The sequence below is a fragment of the Littorina saxatilis genome, linkage group LG8, assembly GCF_037325665.1.
Source record: "Littorina saxatilis isolate snail1 linkage group LG8, US_GU_Lsax_2.0, whole genome shotgun sequence".
In the NCBI taxonomy this organism is placed as follows: Eukaryota; Metazoa; Mollusca; class Gastropoda; order Littorinimorpha; family Littorinidae; genus Littorina; species Littorina saxatilis.
In genome coordinates this window covers 25,843,554-25,869,693 of record NC_090252.1, presented here as the reverse complement: position 1 = coordinate 25,869,693, position 26,140 = coordinate 25,843,554, and the positions used below count along the sequence as shown (strand labels likewise).

The following is a 26,140-nucleotide window of genomic DNA, read 5'->3' as shown; positions in this document are numbered from 1 at the left end:
AGCATTCAGATTAAAAAGATAGAACGCTCAAACACTATTTTTAAGACCTTCCTCGTGTGTTTTGTAATCTATTCAACACCCAAAGCGAACTATGGGTTCAAGTACTAGTCTTTCGGATGAGACGAAAAATCGAGGTCCCTTCGTGTACACTACATTGGGGTGTGCACGTTAAAGATCCCATGATTGACAAAAGGGTCTTTCCTGGCAAAATTGTATAGGCATAGATAAAAATGTCCACCAAAATACCCGTGTGACTTGCGGAATAATAGGCCGTGAAAAGTAGGATATGCTCCGAAATAGCTGCGATCTGCTGGCCGATGTGAATGCGTGATGTATTGTGTAAAAAAAAATTCCATCTCATACGGCATAAATAAATCCGTGCGCCTTGAATATGTGCGCGATATAAATTGCATAACATTTTTTTTTAAATCCCTGCGCTTAGAACTGTACCCACGGAATACGCGCGATATAAGCCTCATATTGATTGATTGACTATGTAACTTAGTCTCAGCTCAATTTCAAATCTCAGTGTATTTCTAGGAATGGACTGACCTGGCTGAAGTGGAAAGCAATGCCTCCCACCTGCCACCCCAACCCCCCTGCACTCTCCAACATTTGCCAACTCCCCCCGGCACCTTATCCCCACATCCACCCAGCCGCTCGCAAGACAAATCATACGACACCCGTTGAGGCTTTACGGTTTAGCGACTCGCACACCCCTAAATACTGCCATCTGATTGGTTCCTAGACTCACACACCCTATCTTCCATCTGATTGGCTCTCAGTGGAAACGCCCCCGGCCCAGCCCCTTGTCAACATGACATGTCCCACTTGGATGCGCAAAAAAGCAAGTCTCGCTCCTCACTCTGTTTTGCTGCCAGAGACCCGTGCAACGTACACCTATACTTTGACTTCCAGCAGAATGATGAATTTGAATACCTAAAAACTGACTTCTGAATCCTTTTTCGCACGTAAATCAAACAGTCTTTTACTGTTTGCAGTTCGACTTAGCAATCCAGCAACCGATTTTTTTCCAAACGGTTATTGCACCCGACGGATTCAAAGTAATTAAAGACAGAAACTACTGGAAGCCGTTTTTAAGGCGTCCTAGAAAATTGTCTCTTTTTATCAAGGGGGAAAAGAAAGAAATAAAATCTTAGGAACAAAGAAACGTTACTTTAAAAACTGTTAAAAAAAAAAACAATTAAAAAAAAACTGAAAGAAAAGTGCAATCAAAATGAGTCGTCGGGGTGTGAAGTTTGGCGCTTTCGTCTTCGTCTGTCAACTCGTCTTCCTTCTTCTCTTCGCGTTCCTCGCCAAGTATGACGATACCGCACAGCCCAAAGATACGGATCCCACGAATATGGTGGCTCAGTATTATCCAAGTAAGTTGGCTTCTGTCAGTGTTTGTGAGTGTGTGCAAGTGTGTGTTTGTGTGTGTGTGTGTGTGTGTGTGTGTGTGCGTGTGTGCGTGTGTTTGTGGAGGGGGTTACGTACGTTGGTTTGTGCCCGCGCGCGCCCGCGTGTGTGTGTGTGTAGTTGTCCCAGTACGTGTGTGTGTGTGTGTGTACGTGTGTGTACGTGTGTGTACGTGTGTGTGTGTGTATGTGTGTGTGTGTGTGTGTGTGTGTGTGTGTGTGTGTGTGTGTGTGTGCGTGTGTTTTAATTGATCCCAAAATTGCCACTATGCACTGAAACCTGTTGATGTGTGGTATGTGTACCAGGGAAGGATGCTCTCATCCAATGTCAAAACTTGGCCAGGTTTGTAGTGCTTCCCAAGATGGAAAACTACACAAAAGGAAGAGCATTTTAAAGGCTCAATTCTTTCCGCGTAAACAGTTGGGCTCACCTTATCAGATCTATCCAGGCTTTAACACGAGAAAAGACCATCCTTCCACTTGGTCACATACCCAAAAATGAACAGCGTGTGCACATTGGGCATTTTGTTATGAATTAGTTTCGTAAGAGCCATATAGTGGACTACGTTTCGCAAATTCGCCGCGCTAGTTGCTTTTTAAGAAATGAATTCCTCACAGCTGCAAGCAGTCTGGGTGTTGATTTTGTGGTATGTGACCAAGTAGACGGATAGTCTTACCCCATGTTAAAGACTGGTCAGATCTGAGACTGTTTTCGTGAGGCTTTTAATGAAACATGTTATTAGCATGCATGAACAAAATATGTCTGTTTTGTTTGTGTTTGTTTTGTTAATCTTGGCATCGAATACGCTTTAGTGATCTTTGGGTCCCAAAGAAGCATTGGTTCCGTCCCGACGATTGTGATTTTTGGGTCCCGAGCTCTGATCACGGCAACCCTTTTTTTTTTTAGTGTAACCACAAAAGCAAAGTCGCAACAATTAGATTAACTCGTTCTAAAAATGGCAATTTTTTTCCCGTCCGAATATGGCTTTCATATTTCAAGTATTTCGATGTTTTGGTGAAAAACAACACGATGGTTTGAAACCAGTCCTCGCTATCGGCGAGGGATTTATTTCCCAGAGTCAACTTTGAGCAAACTCTCCTCGGTGTCCGAACACCCCAGTGTGCATGCATGCGCACGATCAAGATCCCAAGCTCACAGCAAAAGTGTCAGGGCTTGAAAACACGAATATACTCATGTAGAGGGAAATGGGTAGCGCGACTCTGTCGCTGGGGAAAGCAAGACGAATGTCCTTGATGGCATTGCCCAAGGACAAGAAGATATATCAAATACCAATCAAACAATTAATGCGAGAAAACATCTCTTTTAATCGCACAGCGGCGAAACGTGATCCGCTTAGTATTAAGAGGTTACTAAAGACATGAGAAACTAGATCCAAATAGGCGCTGTTCAAACAGTGTTCGTTCGTCCCTGCTTGACCCCATATCTTCCGCCCTCTCTTTCCCTCTCCCAACCCAACCCTCCACAGGTTCGGCATCAAGCGCTTGACGTGACCCAAAGTGGTGGTCTTCGCGTCAAGTTAACGATGCGTACAGGCTGTGCATTGCCCTGCGCGGAGTATTTTCAAGAGCAGCATGAACAAGCCAAAGAAAACTGTTTTAAAGAGCTGTTTTTCTTGGAGAAGTCAATTTCGGGCTCAGTTAAGGCGATGCCGTGTACTTGCACTAAAATTAAACTTGGAGACTACATGGAATAACCCAGTTCTCTTGGTAGTTATTGAAGTGACTTATAACAATGAATGAAACATTATAAGATGTTTGATGGGGTGTTGACAGACCAGCTTTTTTGTCGGTCCGAGGGGGAGCATATCGTCTTTTGTTTCATATTTATTGACCAAGGCCGAAGGCCGCGGTCAATAAATATGAAACAAAAGTCGATATGCCCCCCGAGGACCGACAAAAAAGCTAGTCTGGCAACAAACCATCAAACATCGTTTTTGTCATCATTTTGGTGGTTCAACATTAAGTGAAAAATCAACACAGGGAGCCATGGTTTGACACGCGAGTTCTGTTATTATAATGCATGTTCGGGGCCCCAGCACGTTGTTCAAAGCTGGCGTGCGAAAGCAACTTACTGTGTGTGATTTGAGTTTATAATGTTGAGACAAGTATGTCAGGTTTGAGGATGCGAAGTTCTGTAGGTTCCGACTACAGAGTGGTGTGTGAAACCAACAGTAAGCGCCTTTGAGACGATAGTGCCCACATGTTGCATTCGAGCGATGGGATTGTCGTATTTCAAACGAGGTGATTTGCTTGCACAGTCAGCGTTGACCATCTCACAACAGATCTGTTATGTGGATTATCGTGCGACGTTCGAGTCGGCGGCAAGGAATCGCAGGAAGCAAAGATGAGTCTTTTTCCGTTGTCACCTTTCTTTCCGGTTGTTGGTGCATATAATATTGTGCGGACAAAATGATGCGACGGCGAGTGTTTTTTGCCTCCAAGATTGTGTGGTGTGGGTATTGTTTTGCTCGTTTCATACCCACACCAAAACCTGAAACACACCCCACCCCACCCTCCCCCTCCCTCACAATCAGTCCATGAACACAAACACTGACACACACAAATTAATGATCAAGTTACCCCCCCCCCCCCAACCCTTCACTTGCACACCTGCAACGCAGACGATCATATTATTGATTAAATATTCATATAGGTCAGTGTTGGGTGTTTTGTTCGTGTTTGTGTTATTGCAGAATCGGTTTTCTCTTATTGCTACACGTGTCTCTTCATTACATTTCACCATCGCCCTACCACCCTGCCCCTCTCGGTATTCCACCCCTCGGTTTTCAGTGGTAAATATTAGTAATCGAATATTGAAGCTACGTTGAGGCAAAGGTCACAGAAGATTTGCATCGTGCAGCACTGCACGAATTGGGTCAAAGGACACAAACGATTTGCGTCGTGCCGCGAAGGAAAGATAATCGCGATCTTGTTTCTCATTGCCTCTCTGTTTTTCATTAGACTTGTCATTCTGCTTGCTCGGCTTTGTCAGATGTCTTCATTTCTTGTTGCTATGTTCTTTGCTTTTTTATTATTATTTTTTTTATTTGCGCTTAGTTTATCGATACAACGTCTTGTGCACGGGTCAAAATGTGTGTGTCAGGGGTCAATTGGTTTGACTTAAAACTTGACGTTCGTGTTTCTCCAAAGAGATACACGCACTCCATGACATTGTGAGAAGATAAAACATATCGATAGGTTTCATTTGTTTGCGATAAAGCATAAATGTATGACCTTTGATGAGGTAGTTTTGTTTACATTTGCCAGTTCGTATTTGGAACTTGGCGAAGCAGTGTCGTCTGTTTAGGTCTGGGGAAACGCCAATGAAAAGAGCCGAAGAATCCTCGAGGGTTTCTATTGGGTTTGCTTTTGATTATCCATGTAATAGGGCTTCCTGCAACTATGGTAACCGGGGATTTATTCCCCGGGGAACATGAGATTTATTTCCCAGGTGCTTGTGAATGAAAACTCGTGAAAATGATGACAATTGTAAATATTAATGGACACATATCGCCGTTGCTATGGAAACAGCCGCCATATTGGATTTCTAGAAAACGGTTTTACAGCGACATCATACATCAGAAATGCATGATATTTGGCACAAAGATACACATGCCTTTTATCTACAATCATATAGAACAATATTTTTACTAAAGACTACAGTTGAATTTATATTAATTTTTGAAATAAGGATTGATGAATTTCTAACCGCATATTCATTCATCCTTATTTCAAAAATTAATATATATTCAACTGTAGTCTTTTCTCAAAAAATCGTTCTATGTGATTGTAGATATTAGTCATGTGTATCTTTGTGCCAAATATTAAGCATTTCTGATATATGATGTTGCTGTAAAACCGTTTCCTAGAAATCCAATATGGCACTGTTTAAGCCAGTTTCCATAGCAAGGCCAAGGGCAGTCTATGTCTTGTAGTATTCACATATTTTTCATTTCTTTTCATAAGTCACTTCAATAACTATCCAGAAAACTAAGTTATTCCATGTATTCTCCAAGTTTAATTTTGGTGATTTTAGTGCCTTTAAGGACAGCTGTAACCCTGACAAACTTTGTGGTTTCGCTTATTGGAGTCAGTCACGCGTTACCAAGTTTTTGCCATAGATTCTGCACATTTACATGCACTTCCTAAACATCCATTATCTATACTTCAACAACTTGCAGTGAGTCGCGCACCGTTTCGCAAGTTTTCTTTCAAGTTTAATTCAGTGTGCGAGTAAATGGATGCTTTATGCACCGGCGACAAGGTAACCGGAGATACTGCTACTTTAGTTTGTACATAACATTATCGTGAAATAACTTCTTTCTGTTGAGGATTATTCTCCAGAGCTGTGTACAAGGGGAAACCACGTTACAAGTTGACATTTCTTTACTTAACTGATACATTTTAACCATACAAATTGTGATTTCAATAATAAATACTGGTTCCTTATTTATTCTTGGCCCGCAGAGAAAGAATTACAAATACTTGCACATTTTTTTTGTCTGCGTTCAATTAATTACAAGGGTTTCAAAGTACGACAACTTCGTAAAACGGAAACTAAAAGTTGTGAAATGGATTTGAACACTATAATGACGGGCGCAGTGGCGTGGTGGTAAGACGTCGGCCTCCTAATCGGGAGGTCGTGAGTTCGAATCCCGGTCGCTGCCGCCTGGTGGGTTAAGAGTGGAGATTTTTCCGATCTCCCAGGTCAACTTATGTGCAGATCTGCTAGTGACTTAACCTCCTTCGTGTGTACACGCAAGCACAAGACCAAGTGCGCACGGAAAAGATCCTGTAATCCATGTCAGAGTTCGGTGGGTTATAGAAACACGAAAATACCCAGCATGCCTCCCCCGAAATCGGCGTAAGCTGCCTGAATGGCGGGGTAAAAACGGTCATACACGTAAAAACCCACTCGTGCTAAAAACATGAGTGAACATGGGAGTCTAAGTCCATGAACGAAGAAGAAGAAGAAGAAGAAGAAGAAGAAGAAGAAGAAGAAGAAGAAGAAGAAGAAGAAGAAGAAGAAGAAGAAGAACACTATAACAATTGAAAAAATAAAACACAAATATACCATGTTTTTGGTAGCATGTCTGTATATCATTATCTAACCAGAATATTACTGAAAAAAAGTAAATAGAATACATTCTGGTTGCCATTTAATATACGTTATTATCATTTAAAGTACTGAAAATGCATGTCACAAAATGGTACACAGCTCTGGAGAAGGATCCTGCTAATTACCGTCACTACCGTCAACTGCCGTCAACTACCGTCAACTGCCGTCAACTACCGTCAACTGCCGTTACGGAACTACCGTCAACTACCGTCAACTTTTTGTGTGTCTTGAACTTCTTTTTTTCCCCCCTAAATGCAGGTGGCTGAGTTTGAAACTTGCGAAGGTAGCAAAATCGCCATTTGGGGCGATAAGCACGGGATTTTTGTGATTCACGAAGTAGAAGTGGATGAGAAGTGGATGACTAGGACAAAGTGAAGTATTGGACATGCCGGTGAAAAGTAAGCCTGATTCATGCTACATGCACCCTTATATTTGTGTTGAGAGCCGGATTATCGACGAAATCGATGCAACAATTTCAATGCAAGGGAGGTAACTCTTGTTACTCGAAAGCACAAGTATTGATGACGTCATATGATTAATTAGTGCTTCCGCTCCTTCGTAAATCCTCGCACAAACACGAAAATAATGCCATGAACGGTGAAAGGTGCAAATATAAGTCATGATTGCAAACAAGTATGTAACAAAACACGATCTAAGGACGAATTTTCTTATTTCAGATGAGGTTTTCGGAGGTTTTTGGAGACAAGTAGTACCGCCCCAAATGGCGATTCCGCTACCTTCGCAAGTCACTTTTTCGAACTCAGCCACCTGCATTCAGGGAAAAAAGAAGAAGTTCAAGACACACAAAAAGTTGACGGTAGTTGACGGTAGTTCCGTAACGGCAGTTGACGGTAGTTGACGGCAGTTGACGGTAGTTGACGGCAGTTGACGGTAATTAGCAGGACCGCTGGAGAATAATGGTGGAAAGTGTTGCTCAATCAGTCAATGGTATTAAAAACGAAGAAAGGCCGGAATCTTAAACCTACTGCTAGAACCTCACCAGGCTCATTGTCCTTAGATGAATGAAGAAACGCTGCTCAATTTCAAGATTCTCTGTTTGGATCTACCATTAGTTTTAAATTGATTATCCCAAGACAAGTGCAATTCTTAAAGAGTGGTTTGTTCATTCTGAAAAAAACTTGTTACTCAAGCCACCTCTCGCGAGGCAACGCAAGTTCTCAGAGTCTCGCAATTATTGTATCGCGCGACTTGGTGGTCCGGCGTTGGTTGGCAAGTCCCTTATTGAAATCACTCTCCGACGAGAGACAAGGTGTCATCGTTGTTGTAATTTATGCAACAACTCACAGGAGGTGTCCTAAGTATTCGACAAACACAATATCATGTTCCTGAAATTAATCTCTACCTACCGACTGTGTGTACTACACTTATAGTAGATCACCCTTCACATCGACATCAACATCTCACAAAAGACCCCACACACACACACACACACGCACACTTAAGCACCGTCTACATTCCTATGGGTACAGCTTTGTCGTGGGTCTTTTCATGTACATGTAGAGAGTAATAAAAGACTTCGTTGGATTTTTGGGTTACGCCGTGGAAAATATCAAACATGTCTCGCATGGTTCTCCTGGTTTCTAATTTGCAAAACTTGGGGCCAGGTAGCTCACTTGGTAAAAAAGAGCACTGGACCGCGGTTCGAATCCGGGCCGGGACGGACACGGGTCAGCTTTATGTGCAGACTCCGAGACGGTATCCATGTCCCACCCCTGTGTCATCGTTGTGGCCCTTGAAAGACCTCAGTGATTCTATCATCGTGTAACTTAAGTGGCTACCTAAAAACGCGCACACATTATGGGCAGCGCGACACTGTTGCTGCTAGCTTGTCACACCTGAGCCAATAAAAGATACTTTCTTCCCGTTTGAACGTTGATGAACACCGCCACAGATCTATCACGGCTTGTACCCGGGAGAACAGATCTATCACGGCTTGTACCCGGGAGAACAGATCTATCACGGCTTGTACCCGGGAGAACAGAAGCCCTCCACTTGGACACATACACAGAGTCAGCAGGCTGGCCGCTTCCTGTGGAGACACCAGGGTTGTGATCGCTACTTTTTAAAAAGTAGCCGCTACTTCTCCGCTACTTTAGTAAAATTTGTAGCCGCTACATTTCCGCTACTTTTTTACACAAAGTAGCCGCTACTTTTCCGCTACTTTTCAAAAAGTAGCCGCTACTTTTTCCGCTACTTTTAACTCCACACAAGCAGTAAACACAGAACAAGAAATCAAAGTCAGAATACATTTTATTTACAAAAATCTTCACTAAAAAACAAAAGTTAAAACGATCACGCAGAGCAGATTGTTTATCACATCTTTCACACCTTTCACACCTTTCCGCCATTGTATTTGATGAGGACTTTGGCCTCAAAATTACTGTCTGTTACTCTGCCCCTGTTAGGGGTCAGGATCAGTCCTGCGGCGCTGAACAGCCGTTCAACCGCAGCAGAGCTGGGCAGAGTTGTGTTACTCCGCAGGAAAAGGCTCTTCATCTTGGTGTTGGTGTGAAGAGAGTGCAGTGATGGCTGAACAGGCTCTCTGATGTACGTTTGCACAGTTGTAGGAAGAGGTTTTTCCACACGAGAACACTTTCGCAGGAGCGCAACCCAACAAGCATTTAAATAAAAACTTGTCTTCCTTCTCCTCGATGAAAGCAAAGGAAAGCTTGCTAAAAAATTATCCAAAAAACTCGGTAATACACGTCCGGCTGCCATCGTTTGCTCTTGAGAATGAAGTGTGAACTGAGTGTGAATGATCGATCGATCATTGAGTAGGCCTATCGCGATTCAAAACAATGTAACTTCCGGTGTAACTTCCGGTGAGTATTCGCCGAAAACACTCGTTAGCAGCTCATAAATCTGTGACCACGCGATCAACACAAATGTCCCTAAAAGATTACACATGTAGCGGAATTTGTAGCGCAAAATCGCTATTCGCTACAAAAAAATAAGTAGCGCCGCCACTATTTCGCTACTTTTACAACTTTCGAAAAAAAAAGTAGTTTACCGCTATTCGCTACTTTTTTTTGTAGCGGCGCTACATTTTGTACATCACAACCCTGGGAGACACATACACAGAGTCAGCAGGCTGGCCGCTTCCTGTGGAGACACATACACAGAGTCAGCAGGCTGGCCGCTTCCTGTGGAGACACATACACAGAGTCAGCAGGCTGGCCGCTTCCTGTGGAGACACATACACAGAGTCAGCAGGCTGGCCGCTTCCTGTGGCGACACATACACAGAGTCAGCAGGCTGGCCGCTTCCTGTGGAGACACATACACAGAGTCAGCAGGCTGGCCGCTTCCTGTGGAGACACATACACAGAGTCAGCAGGCTGGCCACTTTCTGTGGCGACACATACACAGAGTCAGCAGGCTGGCCGCTTCCTGTGGAGACACATACACAGAGTCAGCAGGCTGGCCGCTTCCTGTGGAGACACATACACAGAGTCAGCAGGCTGGCCGCTTCCTGTGGAGACACATACACAGAGTCAGCAGGCTGGCCGCTTCCTGTGGAGACACATACACAGAGTCAGCAGGCTGGCCGCTTCCTGTGGAGACACATACACAGAGTCAGCAGGCTGGCCGCTTCCTGTGGAGACACATACACAGAGTCAGCAGGCTGGCCGCTTCCTGTGGAGACACATACACAGAGTCAGCAGGCTGGCCGCTTCCTGTGGAGACACATACACAGAGTCAGCAGGCTGGCCGCTTCCTGTGGAGACACATACACAGTCAGCAGGCTGGCCACTTCCTGTGGAGACACATACACAGAGTCAGCAGGCTGGCCGCTTCCTGTGGAGACACATACACAGAGTCAGCAGGCTGGCCGCTTCCTGTGGAGACACATACACAGAGTCAGCAGGCTGGCCGCTTCCTGTGGAGACACATACACAGAGTCAGCAGGCTGGCCACTTCCTGTGGAGACACATACACAGAGTCAGCAGGCTGGCTGCTTCCTGTGGAGAGTGGAATATATTGCTAGAATTTATTCTGAAACTGAAACCATTGTCAAACTGCAAAATGAATTCAGCACCAAAAGTCCCATTGTGCACAGGGAGACTTTAGGTTAGTGCCACGTGTCCAAGGGGAAGGCTGCTCTTATCCCATGCGTGTAACAGCCTGGACACACTGCCGCTTTAAGCTTCTTTGTTTACACTTGAGGGAAGATATCTTTAAGGGAAAGTCAGAGCTAGATGGATTTTTGGTGACCCGCTCAATTCAGTTTGACATTGCTGGCAAGGAGACCCGAGGACAAAGACTGAACATTGTAAACATTTCGAGCTGAATACGTCAATGGGGCTGCAGAAAAATCAAGGCTCAAGTGTCCATGGAAGGCGGTAGCCGTCTTCTAAAAGAAGCATAGGGATGATATAAAAATAATCACATGTACGCATATTCAGGCGACAAGATATTACTTCGCAGTCTTCATAGAAAGAGATGAATGATTCGTGTGAATGTACCGTGAACATGCGTTTGTGTGTGTCCTTGTTGAAGTACGAGTTGAGCCAAAGAAGAGCAAGCTAGGTCACAGCAACAGAATATGGGAAACTACGAAGGGAAAAATGTGCAACGCATATAGCCACATAAAAGGCGCGGGGACAATAGGGGAGTTAACTTAACAATGCCCCGCTGGAAGGGGAGCCCAATCGTCAGTCATCCCTATCATCACCTTGTCGTGTCACATGTTTTGCCTTTCTGCCCACCACCCAAAGACGTTAATTGTGTGGCTAAAATAACCGCCATAATACACGAGAGAGAGAGAGAGAGAGAGAGAGAGAGAGAGAGAGAGAGAGAGAGAGAGAGAGAGAGAGGGGGGGTGTGACGGAAATTGTATTCCCCAATGAGTGTCAGTGTAATGACAAATGCACGATTCTGAAGGACATGATTGGATGCATTCTAACTATTTATCTCAAGCCGCAAATGGCGGTAGCGACAACATCGGCTCATCGACGACATTCTTCTTCTTCTTCAGCGTTCCTAGATCAGGCCTCAGATTTCCAGTCCAATATGGGTTGTGAAGTTTGTGGTCGTGTCCAGGTCTTGTTTGGTGCCCCAGAGTTTCTCCGCTAGAGTAGCTCCATGCGGCCAGTGCTGTGTCCGTGCGTCTTGGTATAGGGGGCAGGACTGCAGGATGTGCTCTGGGGTCTGTGGGCCTGTCTCACATGAGCAGTCAGGTGTGTGCGACACCCCAAGGTGATACAGGTGGGCACGCAGTCGGCAGTGACCAGTCCGTAGTCTGAATATGGTGGTCTGCTGTTGACGTTGTAGGTGAGGCATCTGATCATCAGATGGGTGGCTGTGTAGTTCTTCCCAGAGTGTTCTGTACTGACGTTTGACCAGAGTTTTGGCCTCCCTGTAAGAGGCTGGCTGGTTTTCTTGCTCCAGACTGCTGTCAGACTTGGCCAGTTTGTCCGCCTCCTCGTTTCCTGCCAGGCCACAGTGGGCAGGAATCCACTGAACTGTCACCCGTGTGCGCTGTGAGAGGTCACTCAGCATGCGCAGGGTGTCTCTTTCCAGCTGCTCACCGGGCGACTGCAGACTCTGGATGGCGGATCTGTAGTCTGTCAGGAAGACGATGCGTGAGGGCGGGTCATCTGTGCTGATCAGCCTGGCAGCTTCATACAGAGTGGTGATTTCGGCCCGGTAGTTTGATGACCGCCGTCCAGCAGGCATAGATCTTGAAAGTGTTCGCCCATCGCTACCTCCGTTCTTGATGGCTGCATCAGCAGACCCATCGGTGTAAGCATGAGTCCACTGTGAGGCGTTGTATTCCTCTTGCAGCATCTCCAGTGTGAGAGACCTGAGGATGTGGTCTGGCTGGTCTCCCTTTCTGGTCACTCCTGGGACATCCGTAGCGAAAAGCACGCCATCCTGCTGAATGTTCCATTCTTCGGCGTCTTGAAGTGGCTCTCGCTCTTCGGGAGTGCTTGGTAGGGCATCGCTGTGGATCCTCACCTGCTGTTTTGCCAGATGATTGAAGCTGCTTCTTTTCAGTCTGTTTTTGGTTGGCTCTTGCAGATGTTGGTGAGCTGGGTGGGTGGGCAGTCTTTGTGAGGACTTTCTCGTCTCGTCTGGTGTCAAGGGAAGGGAGTCCTGTGGTGAATTCAAGGGTGTGTATGGGTGTGGTTTTCAGTCCTCCAGTGATGAGTCGCATGCCGGCGTTCTGTACTTTGGCCAGCTTGCTGGTGTTGCTCTTTGCGGCTGTAGCCCAGGACGCTGATCCGTACTCCATCACCGGTCGGACGTTGCCCGTGTACACCTGTCTGATGATGCTGCTGCTGGCTCCCCATTTGGTGCCAGCCAGTTTTTTCATGAGAGACAGTCGTCTTGTAGCCCTCCTCTCCACCTCCTGGATGTGGGGTTTCTATGTCAGTCGTTTGTCCAGTTTGACTCCTAGATAGGTGGGAGTGTCTTCTTGTGGAATCTGGTGATTGTTGACGGTCAGTTTGAGATTTTCAGTGGTGTTGGAGATAGAGAAGCAGGTGGCTACGGTCTTCAGACTGTTGATGGTGACACACCAGTTCCTAGCCCATTTTGACGACATTCGATAACAATTTTAAAAAAACCATGATTTCATCCGCAGTATTTCCCGATAGTAACAAGTATATCAAGAATCAAACAGAACGACAGAACATGGTCTTCCAGAAAAAAGGTGTAACCAGCGTTCGCAGAGCATATAATTCTATCACGCTTGGTGGTCAAGACCCGAGTCGCACAAATGAGTTATGTCGTAAAAAGTGCCACTGAACTCTCCACAATGAGCAGCAGAGCGCTTGCATGCTGGCAGGTGTGGAACGTAGCTTGTGAAGGCCCAACGCGTCACTGAGCAAGACCTACACAGGATCTGCAGACACGCAGGTTGTTGTTTTCCCAGAAGATAACTCACTGCCATCAAATATAAGTTAGACCCGATGGCAAGTTTGAATGAAATCCTTGGACTCTTTTAGTTGTACTATTTTGGCTTTGTTTAATTAAAGATCGTATACAGTCCTTCCATTTAAAAAAATGTGTTTAATGAGAATAATTCATGGCCATTGAATAAGTTAGACCCGATGTTGTCGTAAAGAGTTAAAAAAAAGAAAAAGAAAGAAAAAAAAAGGTTTCTGTATTTGAACGTTAAATCATAGACAAAACAAAATATTTCCAAATACGTCGACCTAATGTACTTTGAGGTAGACTGACATACAAATAATAATCAAAAGATCAAGAACATAGCTCAGTAAGGCATTGTCTAGTTTTCTCCATATCAAATGGCGAGAATGCACTGCTATCGAGAGAGGTGTTGCCGTTGCAGTGTTCCAGGATGTGCACGTGATGATGTTCATCGGCTTCGGCTTCCTGATGACGTTCCTGAAGCTGTACGGCTACAGCGCTGTGGGCGTCAACATGCTGGTGGCCGCCTTCGTCCTGCAGGTGGCGCTCATCGTCAGGGGATTCATCCACTCAGACATCGCCGGGGGTGAAAGGTTCCCCATCAACATCACCGAGTAGGTTTACTGGCCTTTGAGAACTTGCTTATACTGTGTGCTGTAAAGCGCTCCTGTTTGATGTCGCATGAGAAGCTGCCTGATTGTTGTTATCGTTGTTGTTGTTGGCCAGGGGGAGGTAATTTCTACATGTTCTGTCCGCTCAAAAGCTGTGCATTTTGTTGAGCGTGAGCAATCAGCCAGTAAAACAATAAAATAGTCATTCATTCATTCAGTTCATTCATCCATCCATCCATTCATTCATTCATTCATCCATCCATCCATCCATCCATTCACTCACTCATTCATTCATGCATTCATTCATTACTTCATTCACCCATTCATCCATCCATCCATTCATCCATTCATTCATGCATGCATTTATTCATTCATTCATTCAATCAATCAATCAATCAATCAATCATTCAATCAATCATTCAATCAATCATTTCATTTCAGAATGTTGTCCTCAGACTTCGCTGCAGCCACAGTGCTAATTTCCTTTGGAGCAGTTTTGGGGAAAACTAGTCCCCTGCAACTGTTGATCATGGCCATTATTGAAACCATCCTGGCGCAACTCAACGAGTACACCGGAGTCCACAAACTGCATGTATGTAACAATCCCTTACTTTTAATTTGCTGTTATTTTTTTCTCATTTTCTCTTTTGCGGGCCTCTTTTGTATGTTCTGTTTGTGTCCATTCACTCTCGAGCTGTTTGTAATCTGATTTTGAACCATACTGCATATTTTTCCCCCTGCTTTTTGTGTTCTGTGTATTGAAAAAAGGTATCTGTATTTTGGCTGTTACGGTGTCTGAATCGTTATCATGCATGATGTAGCCTGTATTTTAAGAGAGCCGCTCTAGATACCGGTAAAACCTTCAACCCCATCTCTTACCCTTTCCCTCCCTTCCCCGTTCACTCCAACCATCCCAACCAACACACACAACTACCAACCGCCCCTACCCCTTTACCGCCAGAAGATGACATGGCAGACCAGGGTTGTCAATTTAGCCTACACAACAGTAGGTTAACTCACAATATTGCTATTTCATATGTTACGTGGATTTCCATTGGTCAATTGGGCAAAACTGAGCTCAGTGCAAAAGTGATATCGACGACATTTCCGTCGATATCAGTTTTGATATCGACGACCTCTTTATTGCTTCCCCACTTCAAAAACAAAAACACCTAAATTTAAAAACAAACAAATATATATGAAAATGTAATGATCCCAGAATTTAGTTGAGCAAGTGACTAAAGGCTTTTTGAAAGAAAAGACATTTTAAAATACTGAAAAGTACAAGAAAAGAGTGAACAAAAAGAAATAATAATCAGAGGGAGGGATATGGAACAGCCAAAACTGAGACAAATACTTTTGTAATTTCTTTACAGTAAATACAAAATGTCCAGAGAATTAGCAATATATCTAACACTAGAGGAATACCCGGCTTCGCCGGGGTGAATCGCGAGACAGAGACAGACAGCGTGGCGGTTCATCACAATCACCTCTGCAGGCGAAGTCCTGTCAAACGGGATTGAGAATTTTAGAGCTTATTTCTTAGCCCTATATTATCTGCTGTGGCTTCTCACATGCCAGAACATACAGACAGACAAAAGCCGCTAGACCCCATCACAAACAGAACTCTATAATACATAGGTTTTTGCCTACACACACACACAAACACACACACACACAGAGAAGCCGTATATATATATATGCATATCTGTATCTATAAATATATAGAGATAGGTGAGAGTGTATTTTTCGCGTGGCTATAAATTGATTCGACCTTTTCACTTTGACAGTAAGAACAACTTACGGGTGCAAGGGAAGCGTTCTGGACAGCGCAGTGACATTCTAAAAATAGTCACTCTCAGAAACGGGAATTTGGGGTGAACGGCGCGGAGACAGACAGCGTGGCGGTTCACCACAATCACCTTTGAAAGGCGAAGTCCTGTCAAACGGGATTGAGAATTTTAGAGCTTATTTCTTAGCCCTATATTATCTGCTGTGGCTTCTCACATGCCAGAACATACAGACAGACAAAAGCCGCTAGACCCCATCACAAACAGAACTCTATAATACATAGGTTTTTGCCTACACACACACACACAAACACACACACACACAGAGAAGCCGTATATATATATGCATATCTGTATCTATAAATATATAGAGATAGGTGAGAGTGTATTTTTCGCGTGGCTATAAATTGATTCGACCTTTTCACTTTGACAGTAAGAACAACTTACGGGTGCAAGGGAAGCGTTCTGGACAGCGCAGTGACATTCTAAAAATAAATAGTAACTTACAACTGAACGGGAAAGCCACACGAAGGAAGGGAGATAAACGCCAAACACTGGAGAAGATAAGGAAGAGTTACTTATAATGGTGAAATGAACACAAAAACGAACATGAGTTTAGCGCTGCGCGCTGAGAGCACGTGTTGAAATATCTCATCGATGATATTGTGTCCGGGGTGTAGCTGAATACGGTGTCCAAATTTGAAAAAGAACCACCGAGAACTTTGGCGTTGTGATGTGGTGTAGCGGCTATGGTGTGTCGGTATGGGGGCCCGGGTAAGCTGAGGTGGAACCAAAATAGCTGAGGTGGAACCAAAATCGGTTCCGCGCTGCGCGCTGAGAGCACGTGTTGAAATATCTCATCGACCAGGTTGTGTCCAGGGTGTACCTGAATATGATCACCAAATTTGAAACAGATCCATCGAGAACCTTGGCCGCGCATCGCGCACAGACAGACAGACACACAGACAGACACTAGTCGTATATATATATAGATTACCTGACTGTGTGATGATATCTTCTGCTATTGGTCTGTTTCGACAGTGGTATCAAAATCTCCACCTCCGGTCTCGATTTTGATATCACTGTCTCAACAGACCATAGCAGCAGATATCATCACACAGTCCGTCAGTATTGGGTAATGTTGCGTGTTGACATGTTCCTTGTATTGCAGACGTCTGACATCGGAGAGTCGATGTACGTGCACGTGTTCGGCGCGTACTTCGGCCTGGCCGTGGCCCGCGTGCTGTACAGCGAGGAGACCGAGGAGAACAGCAAGGAGGGCGCCGTCTACCACTCAGACATCTTCGCCATGATCGGTGAGACACGGATGAAAGCGGGAATAACAGAAAATCAGGGGGGAGGGGGGGGAGGGTTTAAGGGGAAAAGGCCCTGCGTGAGCTTAGTTGGGGTAAGGCTCCTAGGAAAATTAAAGCATTAAACACAATTTGGAGCAGCAGCATGCAAGAAAATGAAAAACAAATCAACAAAGTTACACCGTTTCAGCCCTCGGACTCGTCTAAGTGAAGACGGATATGGAAATACTGAATGAGTTGCTTAAGAGCGATACTTTCTATGATCGTTTTTGCCAAACTGACTTGCTGCCCCTCAGATTCTGGCTTCCCGTTTTTTGTTTGCTTCCGTCATCATTTACTGGCGTGTATACGTTTGTTTATCTTTCAGGCTGTGTGTTTCTGTGGCTGTACTGGCCGAGTTTCAACGGGGGCGCCACGTCAGGCGACGAGCAGCACCGGGCTGTCATCAACACCTACCTCTCATTGGCTGCTTGCACCATCGTCACTTTCGCCATCTCCGCCATGTTGGACAACAAAGGACGCTTCGACATGGTGAGTCGTCTCTTCGTCGGAATGACAGACTTTGCATGCGTATTTTAATAGTCGTGTTTTTATATTTAGTCAAGTTTTGACTAAATATTTTAACATCGAGGGGGAATCGAAACGAGGGTCGTGGTGTATGTGCGTGTGTGTGTCTGTCTGTCTGTCTGTGTGTGTGTGTAGAGCGATTCAGACTAAACTACTGGACCGATCTTTATGAAATTTGACATGAGAGTTCCTGGGTATGAAATCCCCGAACGTTTTTTTCATTTTTTTGATAAATGTCTTTGATGACGTCATATCCGGCTTTTCGTGAAAGTTGAGGCGGCACTGTCACGCCCTCATTTTTCAACCAAATTGGTTGAAATTTTGGTCAAGTAATCTTCGACGAAGCCCGGGGTTCGGTATTGCATTTCAGCTTGGTGGCTTAAAAATTAATTAATGACTTTGGTCAATAAAAATCTGAAAATTGTAAAAAAAAAATAAAAATTTATAAAACGATCCAAATTTACGTTTATCTTATTCTCCATCATTTGCTGATTCCAAAAACATATAAATATGTTATATTCGGATTAAAAACAAGCTCTGAAAATTAAATATATAAAAATTATTATCAAAATTAAATTGTCCAAATCAATTTAAAAACACTTTCATCTTATTCCTTGTCGGCTCCTGATTCCAAAAACATATAGATATGATATGTTTGGATTAAAAACACGCTCAGAAAGTTAAAACAAAGAGAGGTACAGAAAAGCGTGCTATCCTTCTTAGCGCAACTACTACCCCGCTCTTCTTGTCAATTTCACTGCCTTTGCCATGAGCGGTGGACTGACGATGCTACGATTATACGGTCTTGCTGAAAAATGGCATTGCGTTCAGTTTCATTCTGTGAGTTCGACAGCTACTTGACTAAATATTGTATTTTCGCCTTACGCGACTTGTTTATATTTAGTCAAGTTTTGACTAAATATTTTAACATCGAGGGGGAATCGAAACGAGGGTCGTGGTGTATGTGCGTGTGTGTGTCTGTCTGTCTGTCTGTGTGTGTGTGTAGAGCGATTCAGACTAAACTACTGGACCGATCTTTATGAGATTTGACATGAGAGTTCCTGGGTATGAAATCCCCATACGTTTTTTTCATTTTTTTGATAAATGTCTTTGATGACGTCATATCCGGCTTTTCGTGAAAGTTGAGGCGGCACTGTCACGCCCTCATTTTTCAACCAAATCGGTTGAAATTTTGGTCAAGTAATCTTCGACGAAGCTCGGACTTCGGTATTGCATTTCAGCTTGGTGGCTTAAAAATTAATTAATGACTTTGGTCATTAAAAATCGGAAAATTGTAAAAAAAAATAAAAATTTATAAAACGATCCAAATTTACGTTTATCTTATTCTCCATCATTTGCTGATTCCAAAAACATATAAATATGTTATATTCGGATTAAAAACAAGCTCTGAAAATTAAATATATAAAAGTTATTATCAAAATTAAATTGTCGAAATCAATTTAAAAACACTTTCATCTTATTCCTTGTCGGTTCCTGATTCCAAAAACATATAGATATGATATGTTTGGATTAAAAACACGCTCAGAAAGTTAAAACAAAGAGAGGTACAGAAAAGCGTGCTATCCTTCTTAGCGCAACTACTACCCCGCTCTTCTTGTCAATTTCACTGCCTTTGCCATGAGCGGTGGACTGACGATGCTACGAGTATACGGTCTTGCTGAAAAATGGCATTGCGTTCAGTTTCATTCTGTGAGTTCGACAGCTACTTGACTAAATATTGTATTTTCGCCTTACGCGACTTGTTTTTGCTTTTATTAGGTTGTTTGTTTCCCACCTAACTTTGTTGCCAGTATACGTTCTGTTCTCAATTAGTAATAATGATAAGCCTAATAAGCCTTGTTATACAAACGTATGTGTCATAGTGCTGTCATAGAAGTAAATTACCTCGAAAACCACGGCACCCGTTTCAGCCTAGTTTGGTATAAGAGCAATGCATTATGCGCGGTGAGTTCTACACGTGTCAAGCAAAGAGTCAAAACAAAGCAAAATGAGGCAACACTGTTGTGCATCTTTGGAAAACCCCAAATGCCAAATGGTATCGTGTAGCTTATGAGGCGATGTAAGCATTTTGTGTCACGAATATCCCTTAAACAACGTCTGTAGGCTATATTAATGTACGACTCCCTCCCTACTGATAAAAGCCTGGTTTTCTGACATTTCTGTAGGTCTTAAAAGCACGTTGTTTATTTGCCTACAAGTGTGTGTTGTGGCTGTGCAGGTTCACATCCAGAACGCGACTCTTGCAGGGGGCGTGGCGGTGGGCACGACAGCGGACATGCCGCTGGAGCCGTGGGGCGCCGTGCTGATGGGCACTGTGGCTGCCATCATCTCCGTCGTCGGCTACAAGTACATCACGGTCAGTCACAACATGAACCCGGGCCGGCTGTGTAACTATTACTTAGGGGAGGGGGTTGGTTGGTCATTGTTTATAACAGCCCTACAATCGATATTGCTATCCGTAAGCCTGGATAGTGTGTGTTTTGGTTTGGTCTATCACATTAAAACATGTAGACAGTTCCAGAAAGCTCATGTCTTTTCGCAGTTGTTAATTCAAATCTTGTTAAAAATCGAGGGTATAGTAGCTCACTCAGTTGGGATAGCAACTGGACTTGGGGTCCTCGGGTCACAGGTTCGAATCTAAGCCGGTACGGAAACGGGTCAACTTTATATGATGACTCTCAGACGGTATACATGTCCCATCCCCGTGTCACCGCTGTAAAAGAACTCGGTAATTATGCCAGAAGCGCAGGTGGCTGATTATAACAAAATAACACACAAACCTGGGTAGCGCAAATCTTGTTGCTGCTAGCTTTCCACTGAGGATGCGTGTCGAAGTTGCCAGCAATGGGATGATAAAGTCGTTGTAAGTCTTAGAAATAATATCGGGGTATACCCTGTGTAGTACATGTAACTTATACGCATGCAGGTGCTATGTCTCGCATGCTATTCAAAGATTCCAAATATTCGTCATTGTTACGTACAGGACTGCGACCTAAGTATAGCTTCCAAACACAACTTGAATGTGGACGTTTAGGTCGATTTTAAACATTTTGTTAGCAATGAAAGTCCATTTATGACTGTCTTGATGTCTGTGTGTGTGTGTGCAGCCGGCCTTGACACGTTTCCTGAAGCTTCACGACACTTGCGGCGTGCACAACCTGCACGGCATGCCGGGAGTGCTGGCTGGCATTGCTGGGGCTGTCATGGCCGCTCTCTCCACCCGGGATAAGTGGGGTGAAAGGTGTGTGTTATTTGTTTTCTCATATGATGCGTGGGTAGATGGTCCTGGGTTTACTCCTGTGTGGTTGTTAGGCTTAGGACCTTTCATTTTGAAAACATCGACCAGCTTTGATATATTTGTACTTCAAATGTCATTGGATTGTTAATGTAGCGTCGACTACAAACTTGTGCTGTGAATCAACCTTTTATGAAAAACTTGAACAGGACAACAGCCACCCCTTCCCCTCTCCACCTTTTTTCTTGTGGTGGTGGTGGGGGGGGAGGGGGGTGGGGGTGGGGGTAGTTCTTCACGCCTGTACTCGTACTGCACTACAGGTCCCCAGGGCTGGTGGGTGAAGAATTCATTTTTCATTCCCAGGTTTTGTGAATACAAATCTTGATTTTACAGTCCTCCACACACACCTGCATCGTGAAAAACGCATTTCAAATTGTCTGCTAATCACCGTGGCCGTGTGTTGCAGCCTGTGCGAGATCTTCCCAGCACGTGCAGGCATGAACGCCACCATTCCCTGTGACGCCGACCTCGCCATGACGCGCACGGCGTTGGAACAGGGCGGCTACCAGATGGCCGCTCTCTGCATGACGCTCGTCATCGCCATTGTCGGCGGCGCACTCACAGGTAACGCCGGCTTTTGAAACTCAGTGTGCACATTTTTACGTGTGCTTGAGTGTCTTTATGACTTGAGTAATTGCTCAGAATGAACTAGCGTGTTGGGGTCCTAGAAGACATTCCAGCGTTAAGAATGAATGGAATGGTTCTTACTGAAAGAAATTGTAACTAACGCTTTTATTGGACTCCCCTTGACAATTATTTTGTGTTAACGTGACTTTGCTATGATCTCATTTCCATTTTGCTAATGCTGTAATGACACAGTCCACATTATATGTTCTCGAAGTAAACAAAATAGGAACACGACTTATCTTTGACCTTATTATATTGGCTTTGTCAATTTTGGAATGCAGGCATGAATCTGAGCATCGATTTGCATATCTGTTGAAAATGCAGAGACTCCGCATAATACCATGGCCGTTTAACGAATTGAAAAAGGTGAATTAATGAGCCTGTGAGTGTTTCACACAGGGCACACGCTTGCTACGCATAAATTACACGCGAGACATCAGAATCGAGAATCATGATCACGCGACCGATTTCAAAGCCGGACTGCACCAAACGTCGCTCTGAACTTAATCTTCTAATTGACGATTCTCTCATTGCCTGTACGGATCAGCTTATCAATCGTGCTTAACACAAATTAATTCGGTAAATGTTCTGTTCTTGCTCTGACAACATACATCAAGCCAATCAACTGCCTCGGTTTGCAAATTGGACAAATACAGACATGCACCTTATTATCTTGAAGTGACACAACATAGAGCTTTAATGTTGCCGTTATTGTGTGCAAGTGACACAACATAGAGCTTTAATGTTGCTGTTATTGTGTGCAAGTTACACAACATAGAGCTTTCATGTTGCCGTTATTGTGTGCAAGTGACACAACATAGAGCTTTCATATTGCCGTTATTGTGTGCAGGTGCCACAACATAGAGCTTTCATGTTGCCGTTATTGTGTGCAAGTGACACAACATAGAGCTTTCATGTTGCCGTTATTGTGTGCAAGTGACACAACATAGAGCTTTCATGTTGCCATTATTGTGTGCAAGTGACACAACATAGAGCTTTCATGTTGCCGTTATTGTGTGCAAGTGACACAACATAGCGCTTTCATGTTGCCGTTATTGTGTGCAAGTGACACAACATAGAGCTTTAATGTTGCCGTTATTGTGTGCAAGTGACACAACATAGAGCTTTAATGTTGCCGTTATTGTGTGCAAGTGACACAACATAGAGCTTTCATGTTGCCGTTATTGTGTGCAAGTGACACAACATAGAGCTTTCATGTTGCCGTTATTGTGTGCAGGTGACACAACATAGAGCTTTAATGTTGCCGTTATTGTGTGCAGGTGACACAACATAGAGCTTTAATGTTGCCGTTATTGTGTGCAAGTGACACAACATAGAGCTTTAATGTTGCCGTTATTGTGTGCAGGTGACACAACATAGAGCTTTCATGTTGCCGTTATTTTGTGCAAGTGACACAACAGAGAGCTTTAATGTTGCCGTTATTGTGTGCAGGTGACACAACATAGAGCTTTCATGTTGCCGTTATTGTGTGCAAGTGACACAACATAGCGCTTTCATGTTGCCGTTATTGTGTGCAGGTCTGCTGCTGAAGTTGCCCATCTGGGACGCTCCGCAGGGTGACATGGTGTTCGACGACCACGCCAACTGGGAGGTGTCCGACTACAACTTCCCGCAGGTCATGGGCGACAAGGGCCGGTCCAACGGGGAGACCGATTCCAACACTCGTGTGTAATAACTTTGCCGATTGGCCAGTGAGGGCTGTTGACAACCGAAAGGGGAAAAAAGAACTCGGTTGATTGGACCATCAAGTCTTTCGCCATCCACAACCAGAAAAGAGAACTAAGCGGATCGGATGTATGGTTTTCGAGTATCAGTAAAGAAAGAAGATAATACCCGCCTGGAGCAAAACCTGCTTGGGGAGTAGAATACGAACAATATTAAATATAGAAGACTAAAACGAGGAAAAACAAGGGCAGAGTGAACTAACTTTAGTTGCTCCATGCGTAAAAAAAAATAAAAGATGTTGGCAACAACATTTTTTACATTATGCTGAAGCTAGTTCTAGGTTTAAGATTTCCTGTACCCTGCTTATATATATCTTTCTTACATAGGACAAGGTTTTATAGGAAGCAATAAATAAAGGTAAACAAATGAACAATCAGCAGAACAAAAACAAAAGCAGAAGAATAGCGGAATTCCAATGAGTTCTTTGGTCCAGAAACGTCCATTTCCTTCCTCTCCTCATGTTCGCTTTATCTGTTGGAGTTCCAGGGTATTTTATTTGTGTGAACACGCTATCAAACCAGTTAGTTGCATGGTCATTTGGGAAATAGTCGTTGGAATTACCATTATGTTATCTCACGATTGGTACTTGTTGCATTAGATCTCGTCCCAGTATTGATATGCTTCATGTGTATTTCTATCGCTTTGTTTATCGCATGGTACTTATTGCATTATATGCTTCATGTGTGTCTCCCTTTGTTTTGTGTTTTGTATTGCATGTTACTAATCGTGAGAACGATATATCTTGTTTGTCGTGTATATTACGCATGTCTTTATTAATGTTATGTTAGCATTTATTGATCTATTTTTTGTATTCACGTATTCGCCGTCATGTGTGTTCATCTCAGATAATTATGTGTCTTCTTAGTCCTTCCTTTTGATTCGGGAGGAACATATTTGCAAAAATGAAATGATGACGTTCATAGCTTTGATGATGGCTTTTATTTCTCCAACCTTGCACAAATGAATTCGTCACATGAAAAGGGATGTTGCATTTGATATTTCTTGTGGATAGTGCAGTTTCTGAAATAACGGGCACTGTTCTGAAATCGACAGCCACAACATCCTTCTACAGGCGAAATTGGTTAGAGGAAATGTACCCGTGTTTGCTCAATAGATGGAAATAATGTATGAAGGCTCAGCATTCTCTTCTGACAAGCATGTTTGTTTGCGAGTACCTTTGCTGCCTGAAGGCACACTCCTTCTCGTGCGATCAGTTCGGTTCACAGTCTCAGGTCTGGCTGGGCTACGGGATAAGACTTATCCCTCCAATCGGACACATACCAGAAATCAACACCCTGGCTTTTTGCTGGGGATGAGTTGGAACTTTTTTCATGAATTAATTACTTAAAATGAAATAATTATTAATGAAAATAATTGTCACTGTGCACAGTGTGTTCATTTTGGCAGGAGACTCGGGGGGGGGGGGGGGCGGTCTGTTCCCATGTTAAAGCCTGTCCAGACCTGATCACGAAGAGGAGTGTGCCGTGAAGTATTATTGCCCTGCGAGGCCACTCTCTGCACACACTGACACACTGGATTTGCTCAAAGCTCTGCGTGTGATATTAACGACTGTATATCTTCTATATTCAATATCATGTCGTGACTTTGTAAACTGAACACATTTGATGTGTATGATAAGTATGAAATAAATCTCTTCTCTGCTGCTGACTCGTCAGGGGACATTGTGTGTGTGTGTGTGTGTGTGTGTGTGTGTGTGTGTGTGTGTGTGTGTGTGTTAGTGCGTACATCAGAGAGAGAGAGAGAGAGAGAGAAAGAGAAAGAGAGAAAGAGAAAGAGAAGAGAGCGAGAGGAAGAGAGAGAGAGAGAGAGAGAGAGAGAGAGAGAGAGAGAGAGAGAGAAAGAGAGAGAGAGAGAGAGAGAGAGAGAGAGAGAGAGAGAGAGAGAGAGAGATCTTCAGTGCTCATGCACGGAGTAGAGTCCTGTCCTTGAGTTTCGTCATGGGATTTGATGTCGGGAAAGCAACTTGTCAGGTGTCCCGAAAATCAAATATATTGCAGAAGCACCATGTCAGTCATATACTGCTGTCTTTTCAGTGTCTGTTTCATCTCTTGGATGGAAGCAAGTTTATATTCCTATTCTGCCCTTATTGTACAAGAAAAAGGCATAAATGAACCTGATCAAGTTGAAGTTTCGAAAATGCTACCACGCAGAAAAGACAATAAGAAATTGGGAGTACAGATTGCGTGGACAGAAGTGACAATAAGCAATTGGGAGTACATATTACGTGGACAGAAGTGACAATAAGCAATTGGGAGTACAGATTACGTGGACAGAAGTGACAATAAGCAATTGGGAGTACAGATTACGTGGACACAAGTGACAATAAGCAATTGGGAGTACAGATTACGTGGACAGAAGTGACAATAAGCAATTGGGAGTACAGATTGTGTGGACAGAAACAGGGGCAGGTGCAAGATTATTTTTCTTCTTCTTAATTATTCGCTTAGTTGATTCACTAAAGTTGTTAAAACGCGAAAACCAGTCGAGCATTCACCGTTTCCATCTTTGTCCAAAACGTGTGGAATCCAAATGATTCGGACCCATTCGGAGAGAAAAACCCCGGTGACAAACACATTGTTGTTGTTGTTGTTTTCTTCTTCTTCTCCTTCTCCTTCTCCTTCTTCTTCTTCTTCTTCTTCTCCTTCTTCTTCTTCTTCTTCTTCTTCTCCTTCTTCTTCTTCTAAATTAGTAC

General features: G+C 43.8%; 1 protein-coding gene across 1 annotated transcript; it reads left to right on the top strand.

Moving 5' to 3' along the window:
- The first annotated feature begins 857 nt into the window (after window positions 1–857).
- LOC138973146 (ammonium transporter Rh type A-like) lies at window positions 858–25,095 on the top strand. The gene is made up of 9 exons (XM_070345821.1): window positions 858–1,385; window positions 13,879–14,071; window positions 14,510–14,660; window positions 17,030–17,174; window positions 17,539–17,702; window positions 19,978–20,115; window positions 20,867–21,000; window positions 21,461–21,618; window positions 23,220–25,095. Exons 1-9 carry the CDS (start codon window positions 1,238–1,240, stop codon window positions 23,372–23,374), a joined length of 1,386 nt encoding a protein of 461 aa, XP_070201922.1. The 5' UTR covers window positions 858–1,237; the 3' UTR covers window positions 23,375–25,095.
- Window positions 25,096–26,140: the final 1,045 nt, after the last annotated feature.

What these genes read in the sequence shown, in the direction of transcription:
- LOC138973146 (XM_070345821.1), top strand. Translation starts at nt 1,238, where the DNA reads ATGAGTCGTCGGGGTGTGAAGTTTGGCGCTTTCGTCTTCGTCTGTCAA. An exon ending in TTCCCCATCAACATCACCGA is followed by an intron (nt 14,072 to 14,509) that starts GTAGGTTTACTG and finishes ATTTCATTTCAG; the next exon opens with AATGTTGTCCTCAGACTTCG. An exon ending in TCGGCTACAAGTACATCACG is followed by an intron (nt 20,116 to 20,866) that starts GTCAGTCACAAC and finishes GTGTGTGTGCAG; the next exon opens with CCGGCCTTGACACGTTTCCT.